Consider the following 27,812-nt stretch of genomic DNA (forward strand, 5'->3'; position numbering starts at 1 on the left):
CCCCATCCTGGTCCATTCTCCCTCATCCTGGTATATGCTCCCCCATCCTGATCTCCCATACTGTTATGTGCTTACCCCATCTTGGTATATGCTCCCTCATCCTGGGCTATGCTTCCCCATCCTGGTCCATGATCACTCATTCTGATCCCTCATCCTGGTATTTGTGCTCCCATCCTGGTATATGCTCCCCCATCCTGGTCCATGCTTCCCATCCTGGTCCATGCTCCCTCATCCTGGTATTTTCTCCTCCATCCTGGTATTTTCACCCCCATCCTGGTATTTGTATCCCCATCCTGATATTTCCTCCCCCATCCTGGAATATGCTCCCCCATCCTGGAATATGCTCCCCCATCCTGCACCCCCATCCTGATATTTGCACCCCCATCCTGGTATTTGCTCCCACATCCTATTATATGCTCCCCCATCCTGGTATATGCTCCCCCATCCGGCTCCCCCATCCTTGTATATCCTCTGCCCTATCCTGTTATGTACTCCCCCATCCATCCATAAATTTAATTAAAAAAAAACACTCCTACTCACCTTTCCATTGCTCCCCTGCAGCGCATCTCCAGGGTTATTTTACTAAAATGGTGCTGGAATCAGAGCCTGCATAGCACGATATCCGGCACTATTTTATTGAAGACAAATGTGCAGTGTCTTCAACTAAATGGCGCCGGAGTACAAGAATGCGCATACCGTGCTGTCCGGCGCCATTTTGTTGAAGACACACTGGAAATGTGTCTTCACTAAAATGGCACCGGATATCCGATTCCGATGACACACTCCTCCCCCGGCTTACAGCCCAAACAGAAGCACCGCAGCAACACACCTTCCGGGCAGGTATGTGCTCATGGCGCCGGAGATTGTGGTATGCGTTCAGGACCTACGCATACCGTGATCTCTGGCGCCACACTTCTCATCCCTGTCTGGAATGTGGATGCATTTTTCTGCCCTGGCCAGACTGTGCAGGTGCACCTGTGCAGTATGTAGAGGCTTCGAACAGAAGGACACATCCCTAGCCATATTATAGACTAGATCTATCTCATCGGGAGGGCGGTAATGTCACAATGGGGGCAGACTTTGCAGCGTTGAGAATCTCTCCCCCCCATGTGCTGACCCACCTATCCACTCTCTCTTTCCCCCATGTGCTGACTTCTCCCGTCTGTGCTCTCCTCTTTGACCTGTCTACCAAATGTGCTATCCCCCTTGTCTGCTGTCTCTCTCCTTCCTGTGCTGTGTTCTCCCCTCATGTGCTGTCCCGTTTGAGCTGTCTCCTCCCTGTGCTCTGTGTCTCTCTCCCCTGTGTGCTTTCTCTCTCCCCCATCTGCTGTCTTCTCCTCTCATGCATGTGATCTCTTCTTTGACCTGTGTACCCCATGTGCTCTCCCCATTGTCTGCTCTCTCTCTCCACCCCTGTGCTGTCTCCTTCCCTCATGTGTTCTCTCTGTTTCCCCCCTGTACATCACGCATCTGCTGCTGTGATCAGTCGAATGATTCATTGCGCCTGCGCAGAATTCACGTACATGCAGTAAATCAGACCGCCACCATCTTTGTGCAGGCAGATAGCGGCGGTCACATTAAAACTGCGCATGCGCTCCTCCTGTACAAAGATGGTGGCGGTCAGTGAATCATTCGTCTGATCCCGGCGGTGGCGTGTGCGGCGCGTACGGCATGTTCGCGACGGTGTCCCGCTGGTGGTACCACGTAAGAGCAGGTACCACCAGCGGCTTCCATATTGAGACACCCATCACTTGGGTGTCCCAATATGGCGGTCGACGAACTTCTGCCGCTTGGAATTCTGGGATCTGGACGGAACTGGATGTGAAGACATTACAAGGTAAGAATATATTAGATTGTTGCCCTATTATATTTTTGCTTCACTGCGATTTCCATTGATCGTTAAAAAGGAAACCTACACTTGGAAATAACTTAGCATTACACTGTGTTCCAAATTATTATGCAAATAATATTTTCTCAGATTTTCCCAAATTACCTATATGAATTGCAGTCATTGTAATTTTCCAGTCAAATAACTATTAGAGTACAATTGAAAGGTTTTTGTACAAACTGCCTATGATAACAGTATCTTTTAAAAAAATAAAAAACTCAAACTGCACCCAAAATGCATGTTCCAAATTATTATGCACAGCAGAGTTTTCAACCTTTTCATTTTAATAAAGAACAAAAAAATGGTAATTTTTGAAATTATAAGCATTAGCAGGTTATTACAAACTGAAATCAAACAGTTTTCAACTCCAAACTTTATTCTAGGTGATGTTACATTTGCACATAGGACCCCTTGTTCGAAAGGAGCTACTGAACTCTCTCGTCCATTGAATTTGTCAGGTTTTGGATGGTTTCTGCTTTAATTGTTTTGCATGAGGACAGAATACCCTCCCAGAGCTGTTGCTTATATGTGAACTGCCTCCCACCATCATAGACACTCCTTTTGATGATGCTCCAGAGGTTCTCAATGGGGTTGAGGTCAGGGGAGCATGGGTGCCACACCATAAGTTTGTCCCCTTTTATGCCCATAGCAGCCAGAGATGCAGATGTGTTATGTGCAGCATGAGACGGGGCATTATCATGCATGAAAATGATCTTGCTGCGGAATGCACGGTTCTTCTTCTTGAACCATGGAAGGAAGTGCTGTTTGAGAAACTCAACATACATTAAGGAGTTCATCTTTACCCCTTCAGGGATCCTAAAAGGGCTGACAATCTCTCTCCCCATGATTCTAGCCCAAAACATTACTCCACCTCCTCCTTGTTAGCACCGTAGCCGTGTTTGCGTGGGGTGTCCATCAACCAGCCATCCTCCACTCCATCCATCTGGTCCATCGAGATCATTTCATGCATGATAATGCCCCGTCTTATGCTGCACATAACACATCTGCATCTCTGGCTGCTATGGGCATAAAAGGGGACAAACTTATGGTGTGGCACCCATGCTCCCCTGACCTCATCCCCATTGAGAACCTCTGGAGCATCATCAAAAGGAGTGTCTATGATGGCGGGAGGCAGTTCACATCTAAGCAACACCTCTGGGAGGGTATTCTGTCCACATGCAAAACAATTAAAGCAGAAACCATCCAAAACCTGACAAATTCAATGGACGAGAGAGTTCAGAAGCTCCTTTCGAACAAGGGGTCCTATGTGCAAATGTAACATCACCTAAAATAAAGTTTTGAGTTGAAAACTGTTTGATTTCAGTTTGTAATAACCTGCTAATGCTTATAATTTCAAAAATTACCATTTTTTTGTTCTTTATTAAAATGAAAAGGTTGAAAACTCTGCTGTGCATAATAATTTGGAACATGCATTTTTTGTGCAGTTTGAGTTTTTTATTTTTTTAAAAATATACTGTTATCATAGGCAGTTTGTACAAAAACCTTTCAATTGTACTCTAATAGTTATTTGACTGGAAAATTACAATGACTGCAATTCATATAGGTAATTTGGGAAAATCTGAGAAAACATTATTTGCATAATAATTTGGAACACAGTGTATATATATATATATATAAAATGTATATACAGGTGCATCTCATAAAATTAGAATATCATCAAAAAGTTAACTTATTTCAGTTCTTCAATACAAAAAGTGAAACTCATATATTATATAGAGTCATTATAAAGTGATCTATTTCAAGTGTTTATTTCTGTTATTGTTGATGATTATGGCTTACAGCCAATGAAAACACATCAGTCATTATCTCAGTAAATTAGAATACTTTATAACACCAGCTTGAAAAATGTTTTTAAAATACGAAATGTTGGCCTACTAAAATATATGTTTAGTAAATGCACTCAATACTTGCTCGGGCTCCTTTTGCATCAATTACTGCATCAATGTGGCGTGGCATGAAATTTCCATCTCCAAAAAGCTTGTCGGCAGAGGGAAGCATGAAGTGCTCTAAAATTTCCTGGTAGACGGCCGCGCTGACTTTGGTCTTGATAAAACACAGTGGACCTACACCAGCAGATGACATGGCTCCCCAAACCATCACTGATTGTGGAAACTTCACACTAGACGTCAAGCAGCTTGGATTGTGGCCTCTCCACTCTTCCTCCAGACTCTGGGACCTTGATTTCCAAATGAAAATTGGAACTCTGGGACCTTGTGAAGTGTGTCAATGACTGCCTTCTGGACATCTGTCAAGTCAGCAGTCTTCCCCATGATTGTGGAGCATACTGAAACAGACTAATGGACCTTTTAAAATGCGTAGGAAGCCTTTGCAAGTGTTTTTTGTTAATTATTCTAATTTACTGAGATAATGACTTTTATGTTTTCATTGGCTGTAAGCCATAATCATCAACATTAACAGAAATAAACACTTGGAATAGATCACTCTGTTTGTAATGACTCTATATAATATACGAGTTTCACTTTTTGTATTGAAGAATCAAAATAAATAACATTTTGATGATATTCTAATTTAGTGAGATGCACCTGTATATTTTGTAGGGGTTCTACAGTACTCACTTGGGTGCGTTGGGAGGCAAAACAGGAAGCGTTTCCATTTAATTGTCCAAATCGGTTTATTGCTCCATAATCCGTCCACAAGCAAAAAGAAAAATAAACGTCCTCCAGTGCAGGCAAAACAAAGAAAATAGTTCTTTAGATAAAGTCTCTGGTTAATCTGTCCTGTGGTCACACAGGCTAGAGGTCATCCAGTCCACTGGCTCAGTCTGGATATCACACAGGAGTCCTTTTCCCTCCACAAACACACAGACCATGTGACAAACAACGGACTCCATTTTAACCTCTTAACCACACCCAGAGGTGAGGTATGTGGGCAGCCAGACCTGCCCGTCTCTCAGACTGCCTGGGCCCGGATGCACCAAACAATCCTCTTAGTGCTATGTGCACTAGAGCAGCACTCCAGAATTATATCACAACCATCTCTGTGACACATACCTCCCATCAACTATATGTCCAGTAGCTGCCTTACAATATATATATACATACACACAGTGGTTTGATGAAGTATTCATACACCATGATATTTTCCACACTTTTTCACATTACACTTACAAACTTAAATGTATTTTATTGGGATGTTGTGTGATATACCAACATAAACTAGCAAATATTTGAGAAGTGTAAAGGAAATGATAAATGGTTTTCTAAATATTTTAAAAATATCAAAAATATTTAAAAAATATCAAACAACTGTTAGAAAATGTATCCGATCCTTTCGGCTCACTGTAGTGCATGCAAGTGTAGTTGCATCTCTGTATTTTAACATATTTTAAATAGAGCTGCAAACAGGGTACATAATGCACATGGAAGGGGGTAGTGTGTTTGGTTGCTTTCCTGAAAGAATTCCTTTAATATTTTGATTTGTTTTACTATGTTTTATATTAATGCATAGAAAATGAAATACCATCCTTATTTTTTTAGGTAACAAAATGAAAAGTGTTGAAAAGAAACTGAAGATTGCCATTGTGGCCATAGTAATACTGTATATTATTGTCCTAGGCCTCCTTGTCTTCACTATTAAACTACAAGGTATAGTAAAATATAATGTAATTGAAGTGTTTCTTTAAGAAGCATTCCTCCCATCAAAGTTTTTACCATCTTAATATATTGCAGTCATCATATTATAGAGCACTGTGTACTTACAATTGCTCATTTTACCTTTCTACTCAACTATTTCCTCTCTTTTCTCGGCTCAATGTACAGTCATGGCCAAAAGTATTGAGAATGAGACAAATAGTAATTTTTCCAAAGTTTACTGCTTCATTTTTTGTAATGACAATTTGCATATACTCCTGAATGTCAAAGAGTGATCAGCTTAACAGCAATTACTGTACTTGCAAAGTCAATATTTGCCCAGAAAATGAACTTTAACCCCCAAAACACATTTCAACATCATTGCAGTCCTGCCTTAAAAGGAGCAGCTAACATCGTTTTAGTGATTGATCCATTAACACAGGTGTGGGTGTTGATGAGGACAGGGCTGGCGATCAATCAGTCATGATTAAGTAAGAATGACATCACTGGACACTTTTAAAGGAGGCTGGTTCTTGGTATCATTGTTTCTCTTCAGTTAACCATGGTTATCTCTAAAGAAACACGTGCAGCCATCATTGCACTGCACAAAAATGGCCTAACAGGGAAGAATATCGCAGCTACAAAGATTGCACCTCAGTCAACAATCTATCGCATCATCAAGAACTTCAAGGAGAGAGCTTCCATTGTTGTCAAAAAGGCTCCAGGGCGCCCAAGAAAGACCAGCAAGCGCCAGAACCGTATCTTAAAACTGTTTCAGCTGCGGGATCGGACTACCAGCAGTGCCGAGCTTGCTCAGGAATGGCAGCAAGCTGGTGTGAGTGCTTCTGCACGCACTGTGAGGCGGAGACTCTTTGAGCAAGGGCTGGTTTCAAGGAGGGCAGCAAAGAAGCCACTTCTCTCCAGAAAAAACATCAGGGACCGACTGATATTCTGCAAAAGGTACAGGGAGTGGACTGCTGAGGACTTGGGCAATGTCATTTTCTCTGATGAATCCCCTTTTCGATTGTTTGGGACATCTGGAAAACAGCTTATTCGGAGAAGAAGAGGTGAGCGCTACCACCAGTCTTGTCTCATGCCAACTGTAAAGCATCCTGAAACCATTCATGTATGGGGTTGCTTCTCAGCCAAGGGAATCGGCTCACTCACAGTTTTGCCTAAAAACACAGCCATGAATAAAGAATGGTACCAGAATGTCCTCCAAGAGCAACTTCTCCCAACCATCCAAGAGCAGTTTGGCGCCCAACAATGCCTTTTCCAGCATGATGGAGCACCTTGCCATAAAGCAAAGGTGATAACTAAATGGCTCATGGAACAAAACATAGAGATTTTGGGTCCATGGCCTGGAAACTCCCCAGATCTTAATCCCATTGAGAACTTGTGGTCAATCATCAAGAGACGGGTGGACAAACAAAAACCAACAAATTCTGGCAAAATGCAAGCATTGATTATGCAAGAATGGACTGCTATCAGTCAGGATTTGGTCCAAAAGTTGATTGAGAGCATGCCAGGGAGAATTACAGAGGTCTTGAAGAAGAAGGGGCAACACTGCAAATATTGACTTGCTGCATTAACTCATTCTAACTGTCAATATAACCTATTGGTACTCATAATATGATTGCAATTATATTTCTGTATGTGATATAAACATCAGACAAACACTAATAAAAACCAGAGGCCAGCAGATCATGTGAAAATATAATTTTGGTGTCATTCTCAAAACTTTTGGCCATGACTGTAGAAACAGGAAGTTTCTTTTCAGTGCATAAGTAATTTCCTTCTTAAACTCCTGACCCAGCTGCTCCACTCCTCCCCAGCCAGGGACTTTTGCATTGATTCATGACACATAATGGGAAAGCAAATTCCTGTATCTACATAGAGCTTAGAAGGATTCAGCTAGTCAGTTTTTAATCATGTGATGTCATACAACTAATGGAAAAGAGAAGAATTAATTGGGTAGAAAGACAAAATGAGCAATTGTAAGTACACAGTGCTATATAATATGTGAATTGCAATACATTAAGAGGATAAAAAATTGGATGGGGGTGCTTCTTTAAGGAGACCTACCAATACATGTTATAAAAGCCTCTTGGATTACTTGACAATCATTCATATGCTCAGGTATGATCATTTAAAGATTTATCCTGAAGCTGCACTACTGAACTTTCCCAAACAGCGTGTCCCCATTTTATTTTTGTGTGCGGTATTATATGTCGGCTCTGTAAAGATTCACACTTGAATGGAATTCAATGCAGATATGATAACTACATGCAAAATCTTGCAGGTGTAATATTAGGTGAGATTTCAGGTCAGGACTTCAGTGCCGCAAAGGCAACAGTGCTGACCACTCATCCACCAGTATACCCATTACACAGTATTTTGGTTAATAAAGGTGGTTATACCCTGTCATCAAGATCACCTGAAAATATTTTTTGTTTAACACTTTTTAATTGATGTAAAGTGTTTTGTCTGTATATTGTGTACATACAGTTGGGGCAAAAGTTTTGAAACTAACATATTCATAACACATTGGGGCGAAAAGGTTTCATATTAACACATATTTCTTTAGTCAGATGTGTGTCTAGTTACTGAAACACAATTATAACCATTTCACAACTTTCCAAATTTTTATTAACAAATACAATACGTTTGTGCAAAGACTCAATATTTACAGAGTTGACCCTTATTTTCAAGACTTCAGCCCTTCATCTTGGTATGTTGGATATCATCTTTTGGGCCAAATCCTGACTGATGACAACTAGTTATGAGCGAGTATGTTCTGTTAACCCTTTCGGCGAGAATGCTCGGGTGCTGGCCGAGTATCTTTATCGTGCTAGGGTGTTATGTTTTCGTCACTCAGTGCTCATGATTTGCGACTGTTTGACAGCTTTAATACATGTGGGGAATGCCTAAGAAAGAGGCTGTTAGAACCCTCCTGTTTGTTTTTTCTATCTTGTGGTTTGCGGTCACGTGACCATCTGCCTTTATATTCCAGCTCCGCCTTTCTGGCTCTGCTAGACTTCAGTGTTTTACAGTCTCTCTAGCCTGGTGCTTCTTTGCCTTTCTCTATCAAGTTCGCTTGGTCCTCTGGGACCTCTAGTACTTTTTGTCAGTTTGTCTTTTTGTGTTCTGCAACAACTTCTGTTTAGGAGATGTCCCATTTTTGTTCCAGTCCTTAGTTCTTTTAGGGACCCCTCCCTTAATTTTATAGGTCTTCGTTCAGACTAGCCGAGGACTAAGGCGGGTCTGTTCACTAGGAACCGGCCGCCCGCTACATCGTAGGGATTCAGTTTAGTCTTACTGTAGGGACAGCTTTCCCCTATCTTTCCTTAGTACATGTTGCAGATCATAACAGAGGCCTTCCTCACATGTATTAAAGTTGTCAAACAGTCACAAATCATGAGCACGGAGTGACGAGAACATAACACCCGAGCACACTGAACATACTCGGTAAACACCCGAGCATTCTCATCAATTTCGAGTAGCAAGCATGCTCGCTCACCACTAATGACAACCCATTCTTGCCTAATCAGTGTTTGGAGTTTATCACAATGCCTGTGATTTTGTTTGTCCACCCACTATCTGAGGATTAATCACAAGTTCTCAATGGGATTGAGATCTGGGGAGTTTCCTGACCATAGAACAAAAATTTTAAAGCGGTCATCTTCATGCCACTTAGTTTTCACTTTTGCCTAATGACATGGCACTTCGTTTGTTTACCACCCAATTCCTCCTTTATCGTTAGGAGAAGATTCTCTTACAGGACATTTTAGATACTATTCTTTATTCATGGCAGTGTTTGTAGGCACCTTTGTGAGTCAGCCCCCTCCTTGGATGAAAAGCACCCCCACACAAAATGGTCTCAAGATGCTTTACTGTTGACATTACACAGGACCCATGATGGCACTCACATTTTCTTTAACTGACTATCATACTTCTAGATGCCTCAAAAGGGAGCTTCATCAGAGAAAATTAATTTGCAGATAGTCAAGGGATTGTACTCTAGAGAACTGGGGAAGAGGTATTTTCACTGATGAAGTGATAACCAAGTGGCAAACTTTCTAATTTTGAGTACATGGTAAGGAAACTCCCCGGATACCATTCCCATTGAGAACCTGTAGTCAATATTCAAAAAGCGGGAGGTCATGCAAAAACACAGAAATTGTGATAAACTCCAAGCACTGATGAGCAAGAAGGGTTTGCCATCAGTTAGGATTTGGCCCAGAAGCTGATATCTAGATGCCAAGGCTAAATGCAGAAGTCTTGAAAAAAAAGGGTCAACACTGTAAATCCTGAGTCCATAATCTTGATGTATTTGTCCATAAAAGTTTAAAAACTTATGAAATGCTTATATATTGGGCATTAGAAATAATAGCAACATCTAACTAAGGCCACGTTCACTCATTCATTATTTGGTCAGTATTTTAGATCAGTAAGCCAAAACCAGGAGTGGAACCAGGAGTGGAACAGCCAAAAAGTATAATTAAAACCTGTGCACCACTTCTATATTTTTCACTGAAATACTGACCAAATACTGAAGGTGTGAATGCGGCTTTACGGTTCTAAAAACACTGAAGAGTGAAATTTTGTGGAAACCAAATTTTGTGTCAGTTGGAAGACTTTTGTCTGCGACTGTACAATGTAAAGTATAACGTGTACTTTATGTGATTGTTTTGTCTCCTGCTTTGTAGGCCATTTTGCTGTTTTTGAACAAAGTAAACAAAATGTACAAGAAAAATTTCATGATGAAAAAAAAAAGACCGAACTGGAGACAGACAACAAACATGATTACCCTCAGATCATACATGAGTTACAACAAAACTTCTCAAACTGCAAAGCACAAATATCACTAAACTCAGAAGAACTGAAAACGCTAAATAAAATGATGAATAATGCCACGCTACAGTCTAAGAAAAATGAAGATCAAGTCCAAAATGTCCAAAATACGGTGAATTTCCTAACATCATCATTGGATGACAGCAAAGTAAAAATGCATGACATAAATATAACAATTTCTGAAAAGTTCTATTTAATTAAAGAGGTATGTAAATTGCACACAAAGCACTACAAGTACCATAAAATATAGCAGTTGTATGTCTTTCTCATATGAATTTTCACATCAGAAACTGCAAATTGGCTGACAAATGTGATGGAGATAACTTTAATCTCCAGAGTTTGTCCAATGATGATTGCTTCTATGTATCTAATAGAAGAAATAAAAGAACTTTGTAGATTATCTTAATTAAAAAATAGGCATTTTTTTCCATCTCCAGCTACAATGTCTGCCTACTTGTTTACAGACTACAAAGATAATGTAGCCAGATCCTATAATATCACTGTCATCTGTCCTCTACTTCTTGCTAATGCATACTTGGTCGGCAAGCAAGACGTAGGGAACATTTGGAAGAGAGTATTATATCTTTACAGGGATTGATTGTAGTCTGCAGCTAATGCAACACGTCTATAAAGGAGCCATAGACAAAACATGGTGGGATATTATAAATGAAGACCATTTGCTAAGTTACTTTATTTCTTATTTTAGGTGCACTAAAGCGACATAAAATACATACAACATTGGACATTTAATAACAATGCTTATGACTATGCGAAGCTGGAAATATCGCAGGACTCAATCACGTTGTACCAAACAAATGTACAAAGCTGTTGATTTTCTAAAAATGTGTCCATGCTAAAGAAAGTTCCTGAAATGCACATGCTTCCTGATAAGCTTGAAGAGTAACCGTCATTTTAATTGTATTTCATAAATCAATAATATGCAGGAAGATAAGCATTTTTGTAATATATCTTAAAGAAATCTGTTTCTTTCTCCTTCTGGACTGATCTTTCACTCTCAATTCATAGGTAAAATCTGTATTCAGTGAAGACAGACTTTCTCATTACTAAGATAGGAGGTGGCAGTTGGTGCTTTTAAAATTATATGGAGAGGGGAGGAGGGAGGAGCTTTAGTCAGACACAGACATTCGGCAGCAAGTTCTCCTCAAACGACAGTTACACTTCTCCATAGAACTTTATGAGCACCAACTGCCATCTCCTATCTCAGTAGTAGGAAAATCTGTAGACAGATTTTACCTGTGAAATAAGAATTTGATAATGTATAAACCATCTAGAAGGAGAAAGAAGCAGATTTATTTAATAAGATATATTATAAAGTTTCTTATTTTCATGAATACTATTGATTTATCAAAAAAATAAAAACAATGGTTACTGCTTAAAGAAATGGGAACAGCTCACCAGTGAAACTGGGGAACAAGGTTTTTCCAAAAACATAAAATCCCTTTAAGGGTAGAATAACACGTGCCATTTTTGTGCACGAATTTCATTAAAAAATGCACAGAAAAAATCACGTGTTATTCCAACCACTAAATATAAATCTTACTTTTTTAAACTTTTCAGGAAGTTGGGCAACAGTACACATATTTTCAGAATGCTTCCATGAATTTTACTAATGTGAAGGAGAAATATATCATCCTGGAACAAGAAATGAAAGAGGAAGTGAAAATACTGAATCAAGTTATTAATGACCTCAAATTAAAAGACTGGGAACAGTCAATTACATTAAAAAATTTATCACTAATTCAAGGTAAGATTTTTAACAAGCAAAAGCGGAGCAATAATAATGGTAAAAGCTTTTTTTATGTCTTACTATCGAATATAATTTTTAATAATAATAAAATACCATATAGTATTGCATATAAGAAGACTTATTAGTCACAGAAAGAGTCCCACAGAGCAGCGTCCATTATAAGTAAACTGTATAGGTAAAAAAACCTACCAACAGATCTATAGATGTACAGAAGATCTCACGATACAAACTGCATATATTACTACTGGTGTACTTATCTTTAAGATCCATGTCAGAATTGGCTATATAATCGTGAAATTAAAATATGTATTTTATGAGTTCAACTAAAACTAATTTCAATATCAGGCATTAAAACTTTCACAAATGTAATAGAAAAATATATCTTTGTACCATGTTAACCAGTAAATAGAAATATATTAAAAATTGAGAGTTCTCGGCGATTTAATGGTTAACTGAAAAGATGGTAAAGATTCCCAACTCACATCAAGATTACGAGATTTCAGCTACTTTCAGTGGCACCACATCTAATGTAATGTACTTAATTATATGAACCAAATGTAGGGGAAATAGGACAAAAACATAGAAAAATTATGAATTCTCATTGCCACACAATAAAAGAATAAAGAATAGTTTTACCTGTGGCCAAACATTATTGTGGCCTGTATCACAGTATCATGGACATGAAATTGCAGTATTAAAAGTAATCTTCAAATCCCAGAGAGACAGAAGAGTCTGGGAGTACAAGCTTATGATGACCTTTGACACATTCATAGCAGGAATGAATGTGTCGCATGAGTGTATAGCTTTTTCCATGAATTAAGGAATATGTTCCTCAGCCCTCGTGGGGGCATCATAACCCTTGACCAGACCTCAAATCAGGGGACAATAAAACTTTTCCATCCTTTATCTATAAGCCGCAACACTATTTACTGCCACAACTGTTTCCTTCCCATACTGGAAAAATATGTATTTGTACCGTGTTAGCCAGTAGATAGAAAAATATTAAAATTTGAGAGTCCTCTGGGTTGATCCCTTTGAATGGCTAACTGAAATGATGGTAACAAATACCAAGCTTTTGAGACTACTCAGGTCTCTACTATGCCTGATGAAGAGACCCGAGTAGTCTTGAAAGCTTGTTATTTGTTACCATCTTTTCAGTTAGCCATTAAAAGATATCAACCACTGAGGACTCTCAAATTTTAATATTTTTCCTCTTTTCATATTGATAGTTTCTGTTACAGATAGTGGACTCACACGGTGAAGTGGATCCTCTATGCCCAATATCTGGGTGGACACACGGGCCATGAGCATTGGTGCAGCAGCCAGATGAAGCACGCGGAATCCGACACATAGAATGCAAACTACAAGTTTAATAAATTCCTGGAAAGCACAGACAGCAGAATTACTGAACACTTCGGGCAGATAGCAGAGTTACTAAAGACCTTGAATACATTGCAGAGTTACTGAACACCTCAGGCAGACAGGAGGCATCATAGATACACACACAAGTAGCAAACAAAACTCCGGAGCGACTAGAAAGTCTAACACCATGGAAGCCGCACACAGCCAGGAAGATGTCCTGAAAACTGCAGGTGGGCAAGTAGAGCTCCTATAAGACAGGGGGGGCAGGTACCTGACACAACTTTGGAGTGACAAAAAAAGTTCAATACCTTGAAAGCCGCAGACAGCCAGGAAGATGTCCTGGAAACCACAGGCTGGTTGGTACTTGAAAGTGCAGATAAGTAGGTAGCCATACTGGAAACTACAGGCAAGTAGGTAGCAATACTGGAAACCGCAGGCAGGTGGATAACGAAACTGGAAGCCATAGCCAGGCAAGAAGACATTCCAGAAACTGTAGGCAGGTAGGCAACGATACTGGAAACCACAGGCAAGTAGGTAGTAATACTGGAAACCGCAAGCAGGTGAGTAGTGATACTGGAAACCCAAAGGAAGTAGGTGAGGTCCTCCACAGACAAGTAGCAAGGTTACTGGAAACCGCACACAAGTAGGTAGCGATACTGGAAACCGCAGGCAGATAGTGATACTGGAAACTGCAGGCAGGTAGATAGCAAGGATACTGGAAACCATAGACAAGTAACTCAGGGACTGGAAACCACAGACAAGCAAGAACTGTGCACAGCTAACTAAGAGAGTTTCTAAAAGTCTTAGGCTATGTTCACACACTTTACGTTTTTTTCTGCAGCTAAATCTGCTGCAAATCTGCTGACAACTTTTCTCTGGCAGGAAAACAGCTGCATCAAAAAATTTTCAGCGTTTTTGCAGCATTTTTTTCACTGTCCTTCTGTCTCTATTTAGGCATGTACATAAAGTTCTGTGAAAAAAAATATCATTCTGGTTTTGGCATAGTGGAGGAGGTGAATTGTTCGGGTATAGTTTAGACATTGGCAATGCATTGAGTTTGTATGACACTATTTGCTTTTACACTATGGGGTCTGCCATTCAGTTTGCACATAGAAAGTAAACCGCCGTACTACTGGACAAAGGTGCTCGAGTAGGGTCCAAACCCCTACTGTAAGTGAAAATAACCTTGGCACTCAACAGTTCAAAATAAAATAAATTTAATGCAGTCCAAAATTTCAAAAGCAAAACATTTCAGTCTATTTGACCTAAATCAGTAAACCGACTGACTGGGTAACCGAGGAGGTGTGAAAGGGAGAGGTGGACACAAGGTCTTAGGTTTCTCAGGTCTCTGAAACCATGAGCTGTTATAAGTGTGAAGTCTGCACAGGTGATGGCTGAAAGAACTCAGCATCCACCTCTTGTACTGCCTGCTGCACAGGCATTGTTCAATTTCACACCTCACTGGTCCACAGGTATTGTTCAATCTCACACATAGGTCAGCTAATGTTTACACAGTACACATCACTAATTTATTTAAACCCTCCCAATAAAAGCAACCATCTCAGTGACCAAGGAAAGATAGTTAATCACAAATAGAACCCATATTTTGCCATCAAAAACGTTGAAAAAAATTTAGATGCGTTTTTTCAGCCTTTTTTTCACCACTCTTTTACTTCCTATGGGTGAAAAAACGCTGAAAAAATGCTGAAAGAAGTGACATGCTCTATTTTCCAAAAACGCAAGCAAGGCAGAAAATACACAGCAAACAAAAAGCAAATCACAGCATGCAGTGATTTTTTTCTCATGCTGAATTGGTATGAGAAAGAAAATGCTGATCAGCACTGCCGCATAGAATAACATTGGTCTAAGTGCTATCCGATAAAGCACTGTTATAGAAACAGCTAACTGGGAGTGTAATTTAGGCACAGATTGATTGTAATTTTTGAGTATAAATGGTTTCGTCATAAGTGTGGATATCAAAAGAATATACAGCATAGATCAACAATTAACCTAAGATCAGTCACAGTTACATATTTGTGCATTCATAACTATCTGCATATTGTAATTAGAATTCCAGTTTCTCACTATACCAATTCAATACATTATTATGAAGTGAGAAAACTCCTTGACCGGATGAAATTCACATCACAACCATACCATTAGGTAGCCATATACAGTATATATATATATATATATATATATATATATATATATATATATATATATATATATATATATGTATATACAGTGCTGGCAAAAAGTATTGGCACCCCTGCAATTCTGCCAGAAAATACTCAGTTTCTTCCTGAAAATGATTGCAATCACAAATTCTTTGGTATTATTCTCTTCATTTAATTTGCTTGCAAGGAAAAAACACAAAAGAGAATGAAGAAAAAATCAAATCATTGATCACTTCACACAAAACTCCAAAAAAGGGCCGGAAAAAAGTATTGGCACACTCAGCCTAATACTTGGTTGCACAACCTTTAGCCAAAATAACTGCGAACAACCGCTTCCGGTAACCATCAATGAGTTTCTAACAATGCTCTGCTGGAATTGTAGACCATTCTTCTTTGGCAAACTGCTCCAGGTCCCTGATATTTGAAGGGTGCCTTCTCCAAACTGCCATTTTGCGATCTCTCCACAGGTGTTCTATGGGATTCAGGTCTGGACTCATTGCTGGCCACCTTAGAAGTCTCCAGTGCTTTCTCTCAAACCATTTTATAGTGCTTTTGGAAGTGTGTTTTGGGTCATTGTCCTGCTGGAAGACCCATGACCTCTGAGGGAGACCCAGCTTTCTCACACTGGACCCTACATTATGCTGCAAAATTTGTTGATAGTCTTCAGACTTCATAATGCCATGCACACGGTCAAGCAGTCCAGTGCCCGAGGCAGCAAAGCAACTCCAAAACATCAGGGAACCTCCGCCATGTTTGACTGTAGGGACCGTGTTCTTTTCTTTGAATGCCTCTTTTTTTTTCCTGTACACTCTATGTTGATGTTTTTTCCCAAAAAGCTCTACTTTTGTCTCATCTGACAAGAGAACATTCTTCCAAAACGTTTTAGGCTTTCTCAGGTAAGTTTTGGCAAACTCCAGCCTGACTTTTTTATGTCTCAGGGTAAGAAGTGGGGTCTTCCTGGGTATCCTACCATACAGTCCCTTTTCATTCAGATGCCAACGGATAGTACGGGTTGACACTGTTGTACCCTCGGACTGCAGGGCAGCTTGAACTTGTTAGGATGTTAGTCGAGGTTCTTTATCCACCATCCGCTAGTGTTGAGCATTCCGATACTGAAATATTGGGTATCGGCCGATATTCGCGGTATCGGAATTCCGATACTTAATTTCGATACTTTTACAATATCGAATACCGGAATCGGAAGTTCCCATAATGCCTGCGCTCTGCAGTGTCTCTGAAGGATGACAAGCTGGATGGCAGCGCTCAGCTGCGATCCAGCCTGTCATCAGAATGCCATCCCAGCGTGGGAGAATTCTCCTGATCGTTTAAAAGCCGGCGGGCGGTAAAAAGCCGCCGGCTTTTAAACAATCACACAGCCCCATACTGCTTCCGCGCAGCCTCCCACCCCGATCCTCCGCTCCCCTCGCCACCTCCCATCCCGATCGTAAGTTAGGACCGGGCGGGGAGTGCAGCACCAAGGAGCGGGGAGCGAAGGACCCGGGCGGGGAAGCCGGCAGTGAAAAGACTTCACCGCCGGCTTTCCCGTTCTGTGCTGCGCTTTCCCGCCGGTTATTTCAAATGAACAGCTGAGGTATCAGGTGATGCCGATCAGCTGTTCATTTGAAGTAGCCGCGGTACCCTCAGAGGATTCTTGTGAGTTCATGCTTCACTGCATTGCATGAACTCACATGAACTTTCCCACGGCCGCACAGGTCAGCCTCACCTCCCAGACCCGTCATGATTGGTGTGTGTGGGTGTCTGTGCGGGTGTGCGCGGTGTCTGTGCGGTGTCTGCGGGTGTGTGCGGTGTCTGTGCAATGTCTGCGGGTGTGCACGGTGTCTGTGCGATGTCTGGGGGTGTGTGCAGTGTCTGTGCGATGTCTGGGGGTGTGTGCGGTGTCTGTGCGATGTGTGCGGGTGTGTGCGGTGTCTGTGCGATGTCTGCAGTTTTGCGCGGTGTCTGTGCGATGTGTGCGGGTGTGTGCGATGTCTGCGAGTGTGCGCGGTGTCTGTGCGATGTCTGCGGGTGTATGCGGGTGTGCGCGGTGTCTGTGCGATGTCTGCGGGTGTGCGCGGTGTCTGTGCGATGTCTGTGCGATGTGTGCGTGCAGGCAGACATAGGCCGATGTGACACTACTACTCCCATCGGCCTATGTCTGTCCTCCGTCCACTCCTGCCAGCAGGATCAGCTCGATGGGAGCAGTAGTTCCCATCAGCCTGATCCTGCTATTTAAATTGCCCTACTGTGTCCCCAATAAATTTTAAATACATGTCATTGGTGGCCAGTGGTTGCCTGCAATAAATTAGTTCATACATTACCTGTCCCCGCCGATCGCCACCTAAAATAAAGTAAAAAATAAAAAACTACACCTATACTCACCTAGACACCTAATTCCCCGAAGCCAGCGATCTCCTGTAATAAAATATAAAATAATAAACCACAACCTTATCCTTACCCCTCCGTAGTAGTCCACGAGTGTCCCACGAAGATCTCCAGTTCAGAGCAGCCACATAGAATGTGACCGCTCTGAACCGCTGCCGCCGCTAGACTGATGGGGCCGTAAAGCAGCCCCGTCATTGCATAAGCGGGTTCACCGGAGTTCAGGCAGCGCTGCTCCGGTTAGCTGCTTTACGGCCCCGCTGTATCGTGAGAAATTCCCACGGTACAGCAGTGCCGTAAAGGAGGTCTCCGGAGCTGCACTGCCTGAATGCACTCCGGTGACCTCAGTCAGTGGCTCCCGCTGCCGGGAGCGGACGTGTTCCCGGCAGCGTGAGCTTACAGCAGCAATGACAGCTGTCACATCTCCAGATGTGACAGCTGTGCATGGGAGATCAGTGCAGGAACGTGGACAGATAACTATTTTTTTTTTTAGTAAACTAAGAATTAAATAAAATGGTGTGTTTTATTTCAAATAAATTATTTTTTTCTGGGTGTATTGTGTTTTTTCTTTTTAACACTTTGTAGGTTAGTAATGGGGGTGTCTTATAGACGCCCATCATTACTAACCTGGGCTTCATGGCAGCTGGCGCTGACATGAACCCCAGCCCTATTACCCCCTGCCACCGCACCAGGGCAGCATGGAAGAGCGAGGCTAAGTGCCAGAGTTGGCGCATCCTATGGATGCGCCATTTCTGGGGCGGCTGACGGCTGGTGTTTCTAGCCTGGGAGGGGGCCGATATTCATGGCACCCTTCCTGGGCTATTAATATCAGCCCCCAGCTGTCTGCCTAGCCTTTGCTAGCTATTAAAATAGGGGGGACCCCACGTCATTTTTTGGGGGGGTCCCCCATTTTAATAGCTAGTAAAGGCTAGGTATTCAGCTGGGGGCTGATATTAGTAGTCTGGGAAGCTCCGTGGGTATTACCCCCTTCCCAGGCTTCAAACATCTGCCCCAGCCGTCTGCTTAACCTCCGCTAGAGACTAAAATTATGGGGGATCCCACGCCAATTTTTTTTAAAATAAATCCTTTATTTTAACACTAAATGACATTTGAGGAGTTAATAAAGATGCAGTCCCTAAATTATTATTTATTTTTTAATTAATTTTTCCCAAAAATTTTGACGTGGGCTTTGCCATATTTTTGTATGCCAGCCAGGTACAGCATCCAGCTTCTATGAACGCGCCATTTTCCAGGGTGGCTGCGGACTGCAATTTGCAGCGGGGGGGGGGGGGGGGGGCAGAAAGCTTGGGCCTCCCTGCGCTGCAGATTCCAGCCCCCAGCTCCCTAGTTGTACCTGGCTGGACACAAAAATAGGGAGAAGCCCCACGTATTTTTTTTTTAATTATTTCATGAAATTCATGAAATAATAAAGAAAAAAAGGGCTTCCCTATATTGTTGTGTCCGGCCAGGTACAAATAGGCATCTGGTGGTTGGGGGCAGCCCGTTCCTGCCTGCTGTACCTGGCTGGACACAAATATAATGCGAAGCCCCACATCAATTTTTTTTTTAATTATTTCAGGAAATTCATGAAATAATTAAAAAAAAATTGATGTGGGGCTTCGCCAAATATTTGTGTCCAGCCAGGTACAGCAGGCAGGAATGGGCTGCCCCCAACCACCAGCTGCTTATTTGTACCTGGCCGGACACAACAATATAGGGAAGCCCTTTTTTTCTTAATTATTTCATGAATTTCATGAAATAATTTAAAAAAAAAATACGTGGGGCTTCGCCCTATTTTTGTGTCCAGCCAGGTACAACTAGGCAGCTGGGGGCTGGAATCCGCAGCGCAGGGAGGCCCAAGCTTTCTGGGCCCCACCCGCTGCAAATTGCAGTCCGCAGCCGCCCCGGAAAATGGCGCGTTCATAGAACCGCCATCTTCTGGCGCTGTGCCCAACTCATCCAGGGCCCTGGTGCGGTGGCTCACTGGGTAATAAAGGGGTTAAGGCCAGCTTGGCATTATCAGCTGGCCCTAAGCCCGAAATTCATGGGGTCACGCCAATATTAGACATGACCACCATGAATTTCTAGTAAAGTATTTAAAAAAAACACAACACCCAGAATAAAGTCCTTTAATTGAAATAAAGACACAATTCTTTATTGTTCTAAATTAAACCATACTTACCGTCACGCCCATTCCAGCTGAAGCCAACGATCTCCTGCAATAAAAGTAAAATAATAAAGCAACCTCATCCTTACCTTTCCATGGTTCCCACGATGGCTCCAGCTCTGCTACATCGAGATGACAGGCTGGACCGCAGCAGAACGCTGCCATCCAGCCTGTCATCCCGCGGACACTGAGAAGCGCAGGAATGCTTCCGCTCCTCAGCGTCTCTCTGTGACGGCATCCAGATGAGCCGACAATGAACTCGGCTCACCTCATGCACGTCACTGACAGCGTGGGAGAATTCTCCTGCACTCAGCGCTTCAGCGTGAGAATTCTCCCACGCTGTCAGTGACGTGCATGAGGTGAGCTGAGTTCATTGGACATGACCTCACCTCATGCACGTCACTGACAGCGTGGGAAAATTCTCACGCTGAAGCGCTGAGTGCAGGAGAATTCTCCCACGCTGTCAGTGACGTGCATGAGGTGAGCCGAGTTCATTGTCGGCTCATCTGGATGCCGTCACAGAGAGACGCTGAGGAGCGGAAGCATTCCTGCGCTTCTCAGTGTCCGCGGGATGACAGGCTGGATGGCAGCGTTCTGCTGCGGTCCAGCCTGTCATCTCGATGTAGCAGAGCTGGAGCCATCGTGGGAACCATGGAAAGGTAAGGATGAGGTTGCTTTATTATTTTACTTTTATTGCAGGAGATCGTTGGCTTCAGCTGGAATGGGCGTGATGGTAAGTATGGTTTAATTTAGAACAATAAAGAATTGTGTGTTTATTTCAATTAAAGGACTTTATTCTGGGTGTTGTGTTTTTTTTTTAACTTTCACTATGGGGTTAGTAATGGGGGTGTCTTATAGACGCCTCTCCATTACTAACCTGGGCTTGATGTCAGCTGGCATTATAAGCTGACATCAACCCCAGCCCTATTACCCCCTGCCACCGCACCAGGGCAGCGTGGAAGAGCGAGGCTAAGTGCCAGAATTGGCGCATCCTATGGATGCGCCATTTCTGGGGCGGCTGACGGCTGGTGTTTCTAGCCTGGGAGGAGGCCAATATTCATGGCACCCTTCCTGGGCTATTAATATCAGCCCCCAGCTGTCTGCCTAGCCTTTGCTAGCTATTAAATTAGGGGGGACCCCACGTCATTTTTTGGGGGGGGTCCCCCATTTTAATAGCTAGTAAAGGCTAGGTATTCAGCTGGGGGCTGATATTAGTAGCCTGGGAAGCTCCGTGGGTATTAACCCCTTCCCAGGCTTCAAACATCTGCCCCAGCTGTCTGCTTAACCTCCGCTAGAGACTAAAATTAAGGGGAACCCCACGCCAATTTTTTTTAAAATAAATCCTTTATTTTAACACTAAATGACAAGTACAGTAATCAACACTGTCACTGTACTTCATATATATGTGACTGACATGTTTCTATCTATCTAATCTATGTATGATTCTCTATTCTTTCTATTCTAAATTGTCGGGTACAGATGCTGAATTGCCGGCCGACTTTCTTAAAGAGACGGTGCATGAAAACACTATTATTTTTTTAAATAAATCCTTTACACTAAATGACAAGTACAGTAATCAACACTGTCACTGTACTTCTTATATATGTGACTGACATGTTTCTATCTATCTAATCTATGTATGATTCTCTATTCCTTCTATTCTAAATTGTCGGGTACAGATGTTGAATTGCCGGCCGGCTTTTTTAAAGAGACGGTGCATGAAAACACTATTATTTTTTTAAATAAATCCTTTACACTAAATGACAAGTACAGTAACCAACACTGTCACTGTACTTCATATATATGTGACTGACTTGTTTCTATCTATCTAATCTATGTGTGAAGCTCTATTCTGTCTGTTATAAATTGTCGGGTACAGATGCTGAATTGCCGGCCGGCTTTTTTAAAGAGACGGTGCATGAAAACACTATTATTTTTTTTAATAAATCCTTTACACTAAATGACAAGTACAGTAAGCAACACTGTCACTGTACTTCATATATATGTGACTGACATGTTTCTATCTATCTAATCTATGTGTGAAGCTCTATTCTTTCTGTTGTAAATTGTCGGGTACCGGTGTATGCGCTGATGAATTGCCGGCTTTTCGCATAATACATTCTACATTATTCTTAGTTGTTTTACTTCATGTAGAATTAACCTACAAGGAAAGAAAGGGTTTATTTTCATTCCGATATTAGTGTCCCATTGACTTGCATTGGTTTCCGGTATCGGAATCGGCGATATCCGATACTTTTTGAGTATCGGTCCGATCCAATCCGATACGATATTTCCTGATATCGGAAGGTATCGCTCAACACTACCATCCGCACAATCTTGCGTTGAAATCTCTCTTCAATTTTTCTTTTCCGTCCACATCTAGGGGGGTTAGCCACAGTGCCATGGGCTTTAAACTTCTTGATGACACAGCGCACGGAAGACACAGGAACATTCAGGTCTTTGGAGATGGACTTGTAGCCTTGAGATTGCTCATGCTTCCTCACAATTTGGTTTCTCAAGTCCTCAGACAGTTCTTTGGTCTTCTTTCTTTTCTCCATGCTCAATGTGGTACACACAAGGACACAGGACAGAGGTTGAGTCAACTTTAATCCATGTTAACAGGCTGCAAGTGTGATTTAGTTATTGCCAACACCTGTTAGGTGCCACAGGTAAGTTACAGGTGCTGTTAATTACACGAATTAGAGAAGCATCACATGATTTTTCAAAGGGTGCCAATACTTTTGTCCACCCCCTTTTTTAGGTATGGTGTGGAATTATATCCAATTTGGCTTTAGGACAATTATTTTTGTGTTTTTTTCATTGAAGACAAATTAAATGAAGATAATAATACCAAAGAATTTGTGATTGCAATCATTTTCAGGAAGAAACTGAGTATTATCTGACAGACTTGCAGGGGTGCCAATACTTTTGGCCAGCACCATATATATATATATATATATATATATATATATATATATATATACAGCTCTGGCAAAAATTAAGAGACCACTGCATAGTTTTCTAAAAATCACCACCTCTACATGTCTGACAGCCATTCCATTCCAGTGTCAGTTGAATTCCAACCACCGTCCACCTCATTCTACTTAATGTGCTTCTGATTAGGTGATCACCTGAACCAAATCTTATGTAACGAGGGAAAGTATAAACAACACTGCTGTGGTCTTCACAATCCTCTTGCAATAGGACAAGCTGGATGGCAAAACAAGTGCTAGGAATAGCCCAAAAGTAATTTGAATGAAAAAATAACTTGTAACCATGCCAAAGGAGTTGAAAAGAAAAGTCTTGAGTGAGGAAAAGAAGGGCTCAATTCTGGCTTTACTAGCAGAGGGATACAGTGAGCGTCATGTTGTCTCCATCCTTAAAATTTCGAAGACGGCAGTCCATTACAACAAGGTCAAGCAGCAGACATTGGGGAAAACAAAGCTACAGACCGGCAGAGGGCGAAAGCGACTCTCCACTGACCAGGATGACCGTCATCTTATTCAAATGTCACTCAGCAACCGCAGGATGACATCGAGTGACCTACAAAAGGAATGGCAAATGGCAGCTGGGGTGAAGTGCACGGCAAGAACAGTTGGTAACAGGCTCCTAGAGGCCTCAAGTCATGTGAAGCTAGAAAAAAGCCTTTCATCAATGAGAAGCAAAGGAGAGCCAGGCTGAAGTTTGCCAAAGACCATAAGGATTGGACAATAGAGGACTGGAATAAGGTAATCTTCTCTGATGAAAAATCTGAGAAAATGAAAATTTTGCAGTGGTCTCTTAATTTTTGCCAGAGCTGTATGTGTATATATATATATATATATATATATATATATATATATATATATATATATATATACATATATATATATTTAGCGAGCCCTAAAAACAAGGTAGGAGGAACAATCCAAATAGAGATAAAGAGTAGATGTCAAAAAAGACAATGAGACAAAGACTGAGGTTTGTCTAAAGATAAGTTCATATTCAAAGACATCAACTCTTGAATAGCTCATTGTACTAGAACCAGCAACTCAAGGTAATATATGTGAAGGCTAAGCATCAATATGCATATAAAAGATAGCTGCGTATGGGCCCATTGTGTCTTGCTACAGACATTACTTAATTTTATTTATATGTATTAACCCCTTCCCGACCCGTGTCACACCGTTTGTGACATGGAAAACAGTTCGTTCCCGACCCATGTCACAGCGTGTGTGACATGGAGGGAAAGAGCCCCTGCAGCGCCCGCGAGCGGGGTCGCTCAGGTGTCACAGTTGCTACTGCAACTAGACAACCTGTAGTTGACCCCACAGGGGGTGGATTAACCCCCCCGTGCCTAAAACCCCTCCGATTGGCAGTTTCACTTTCACTTTTAGTGAAACTGCCAATCGGAATGAATGAAATATTTCACCAATGGAAATTGGTGAAATATTTACTTTCTGGGCATGGCCTGATGCTTATAGCATCAGCCATTGGCTGGGGGGAGTGTCACCTCTGTGTCACCCCCCCAGATCTGATTGGGGGCTAGCGTCACATGGACACTAGCTCCAATCAGATGTCGAGCGGTGTATTTACTATGGCTGACCAAACTTTCCAGATCCATCCCTTCCGTGGAGCCAGAGGAGTTTGGTCACGCCGATCCGCTGCTGCCACAGATCATCTGCCCCGCCGCCGATCGTCTGCCACCTCCATCGCCGCCACCGATCCTCTGCACCCGCCGCTGCCACCGCTGCTGATCTGCCGCCGACCCCCTGCACCCGCTGCTGCCTCCGCTGCTGATCCGCTGCCGGTAGTATCCCCCCCCTTATCAGATTTCCAGCCCCCACTTCCCCCCCACCCCCCCTCCACCCCCCTTCCACCCCCCTTCCACCCCAGTCCCAATTTCTCACCTGTACCCCGACCTCCGCTCCCTCCCTCTCCCACGTCTTCATCCACCGGCTGCTGCTCTCCTTCTGACAGCCGGTGGACTGTGATCACAGGCAGCAGCAGACTCAGTGTAAATCTCCTGTGCCTGTGATCACACCACCATCCCCCAGTCCCAGGGATCACACCATCATCCCCCAGTCCTAGTGATCTCACCCACCATCCCCCAGTCCTAGTGATCTCACCCCCCCAGTGATCACCCGCCCCCTCCCCCGTCCGAGTGATCACCCCCCCTGCTGCTGCCAGCTACTGCCTGCCGGCCCCTACCCCCCTTGCTGCTGCCGGCTCCTGCCCCCCTTTCTGCCCCTTCTGCCCCAGTGATACCCCCCCTGCTGCTGTTGGCTCTTCTATCTCCTCAGCCCCCCCCTGCGCCCCGTGCGCCTGAGCGCGCCCCCTCCTGCGCCCCGTGCGCCTGAGCGCGCCCCCTCCTGCGCCCCGTGCGCCTGAGCGCGCCCCCTCCTGCGCCCCGTGCACCTGAGCGCGCCCCCTCCTGCGCCCCGTACGCCTGAGCACGCCCCCTCCTGCGCCCCGTACGCCTGAGCGCGCCCCCTCCTGCGCCCCGTACGCCTGAGCACGCCCCCTCCTGCGCCCCGTACGCCTGAGCGCGCCCCCTCCTGCGCCCCGTACGCCTCCACACGTGATTTACACCAAGCACTCACACATACACACGTACACTCATACTAATAATAAAGTTTAGATTTTTTTTTTCCCCACAGCACACAAAATGTCCCGCCCGTCCCGCCCTAGGGCGTACTCAGCTGAGGAGGCATATTCATTTATTGCCTCCGAAGCTGATAGTGAGGGAGAGGACCCCACGTTCCTCTATTCCTCTCATTCTTCCTCCTCCAGTGACACCGAGCCGGCACCAAGACGACGTCAGAGGTCAAGGCATCGTCCGGAGGCCGTGGAAGAAGACCCACAGCCATCTGTAAGTAACCCTCAACCTGGTGCTAGTCAAGCCCAACCTAGCACCAGTGCCCCGGTGTGGACCCCCGTCCCTGAAAATTACGCTCCGCGGATTCCTGATTTCCTTCCCCAATCAGGAATCCAGTTCGAGACAGCAAACCTCAGGGAAATAGACTTTTTCAAAGTCTATTTCTCTGAGGCCATTGTCAGTCTCATGGTGGAGCAGACTAACATTTACGCCCAACAATTTTTGTCTGCAAACCCAAATTCAATGTTTTCTACTTGGAGTCCCGTTGACTCAGTAGAAATGTTAAAATATTGGGGACTGGTACTTCACATGGGGATTGTGAAGAAACCAGAAATCCGTCAATACTGGAGTACCGATATTTTATATCAAACTCCAGTGTTCGGAATGGTGATGACCCGCAAAAGATTTGAGGTCATTCACAAATTTTTGCATTTCAGGGATAACACGGACAGCCTTCCCCGCGATGACCCGAATTTTGACAGACTGTTCAAAATTCGTCCGGTCATAGAACACTTCAGCAACAAGTTTGCTGAAGTGTACGTTCCCCAAAGGGAAATTTCTGTGGATGAATCCCTCATCCACTTCAAAGGGAGGCTTCAATTCCGACAATACCTGCCCAGTAAGAGGGCCAGGTACGGAATAAAGCTCTACAAGCTGTGCGAGAGTGCCTCAGGGTACACTCACAGCTTTAGAGTTTACGAAGGAAAGGATTCGAGGATTCAGCCCCCAGAATGTCCACCTGCTCTGAAGGTAAGTGGGAAAATAGTGTGGGATTTGATCCGCCCACTGCTTGATAAAGGTTACCATCTATACGTTGATAACTTTTATACAAGCATTCCCCTATTTCAGTCCCTCTCTGCCAGAGCTACCGCCGCTTGCGGTACTGTGCGCAGAACCAAGAGGGGTCTCCCTTTGACGCTAATTGAGCAGGTTTTCCCAAAGGGTGAGAGCCGAGCTCAATGTAGCGGCAACATGGTTGTGGTGAAGTACAAAGACAAAAGGGACGTCTTTTTCTTGACCACAATCCATGGTCCCGGCACCACGGCCACCAACGTTAGAGGTACCCCAGCACCGGTCCGCAAACCGGACTGTGCCCTGGGGTACAACAAGCACATGGGGGGAGTTGATCTTTCTGATCAAGTCCTCCAGCCCTACAGTGCGATGAGGAAGGTGAAAGTCTGGTATAAAAAACTGGCCGTGCACATCGTTCAAATGGCACTGTATAATGCATACGTGCTGTCACGATGTGCAGGCCAGACCACCAACACCTTCCTCAACTTCCAGGAGGCAGTGATAAAGGCCCTGATTTTTAGAAGCGAAGAAGAAGCGGGCCCCAGCACCCCTGGAACTCGAGTCTCCCGTGTGGTACCAGGGCAACATTTTCCTGGTGAGGTCACGGTAAGAAAAAGGTGCCGGGTCTGCCATAAAAGGGGGATAAGAAAGGTCACCCGTTTCCAATGTGAAACGTGTCCTGATAAACCGGGACTGTGTTTGAATGAATGTTTCAAAATTCATCACATGTCCCCGGACTAAACACATCCTGACCTTCCCTACAGAACTCACCCACACTAGCATGACATACAAAACATCACGCACACACACAACAACCTCACGTACACTACAACACACACCAACCTATGTCAGGTTGGTGTGTGTGTTGTAGTGTATGTGAGGTTGTTTGTGTGTGTGTGGTGTATACACCACACCACACACCAAACTCACATACACTACATCTAGATAAGTTCC

The 27,812-nt window shown here is 43.3% G+C and overlaps 1 protein-coding gene across 1 annotated transcript in view; it reads left to right on the forward strand.

Moving 5' to 3' along the window:
- LOC141158977 (macrophage scavenger receptor types I and II-like) overlaps positions 1–27,812 on the forward strand; it is a 64,597-nt gene that overhangs the window by 4,133 nt on the left and 32,652 nt on the right. The window contains exons 3-5 of the mRNA XM_073645421.1: positions 5,407–5,514; positions 10,209–10,558; positions 11,932–12,118. Of these exons, the coding sequence (XP_073501522.1) occupies positions 5,407–5,514; positions 10,209–10,558; positions 11,932–12,118 (645 nt within the window). The remainder of the gene's footprint in view (positions 1–5,406; positions 5,515–10,208; positions 10,559–11,931; positions 12,119–27,812) is intronic.

This window comes from Phyllobates terribilis, unplaced genomic scaffold (assembly GCF_046119375.1).
Source record: "Phyllobates terribilis strain yellow unplaced genomic scaffold, ASM4611937v1 Scaffold_1__5_contigs__length_1240528914, whole genome shotgun sequence".
Taxonomy (NCBI): domain Eukaryota; kingdom Metazoa; phylum Chordata; class Amphibia; order Anura; family Dendrobatidae; genus Phyllobates; species Phyllobates terribilis.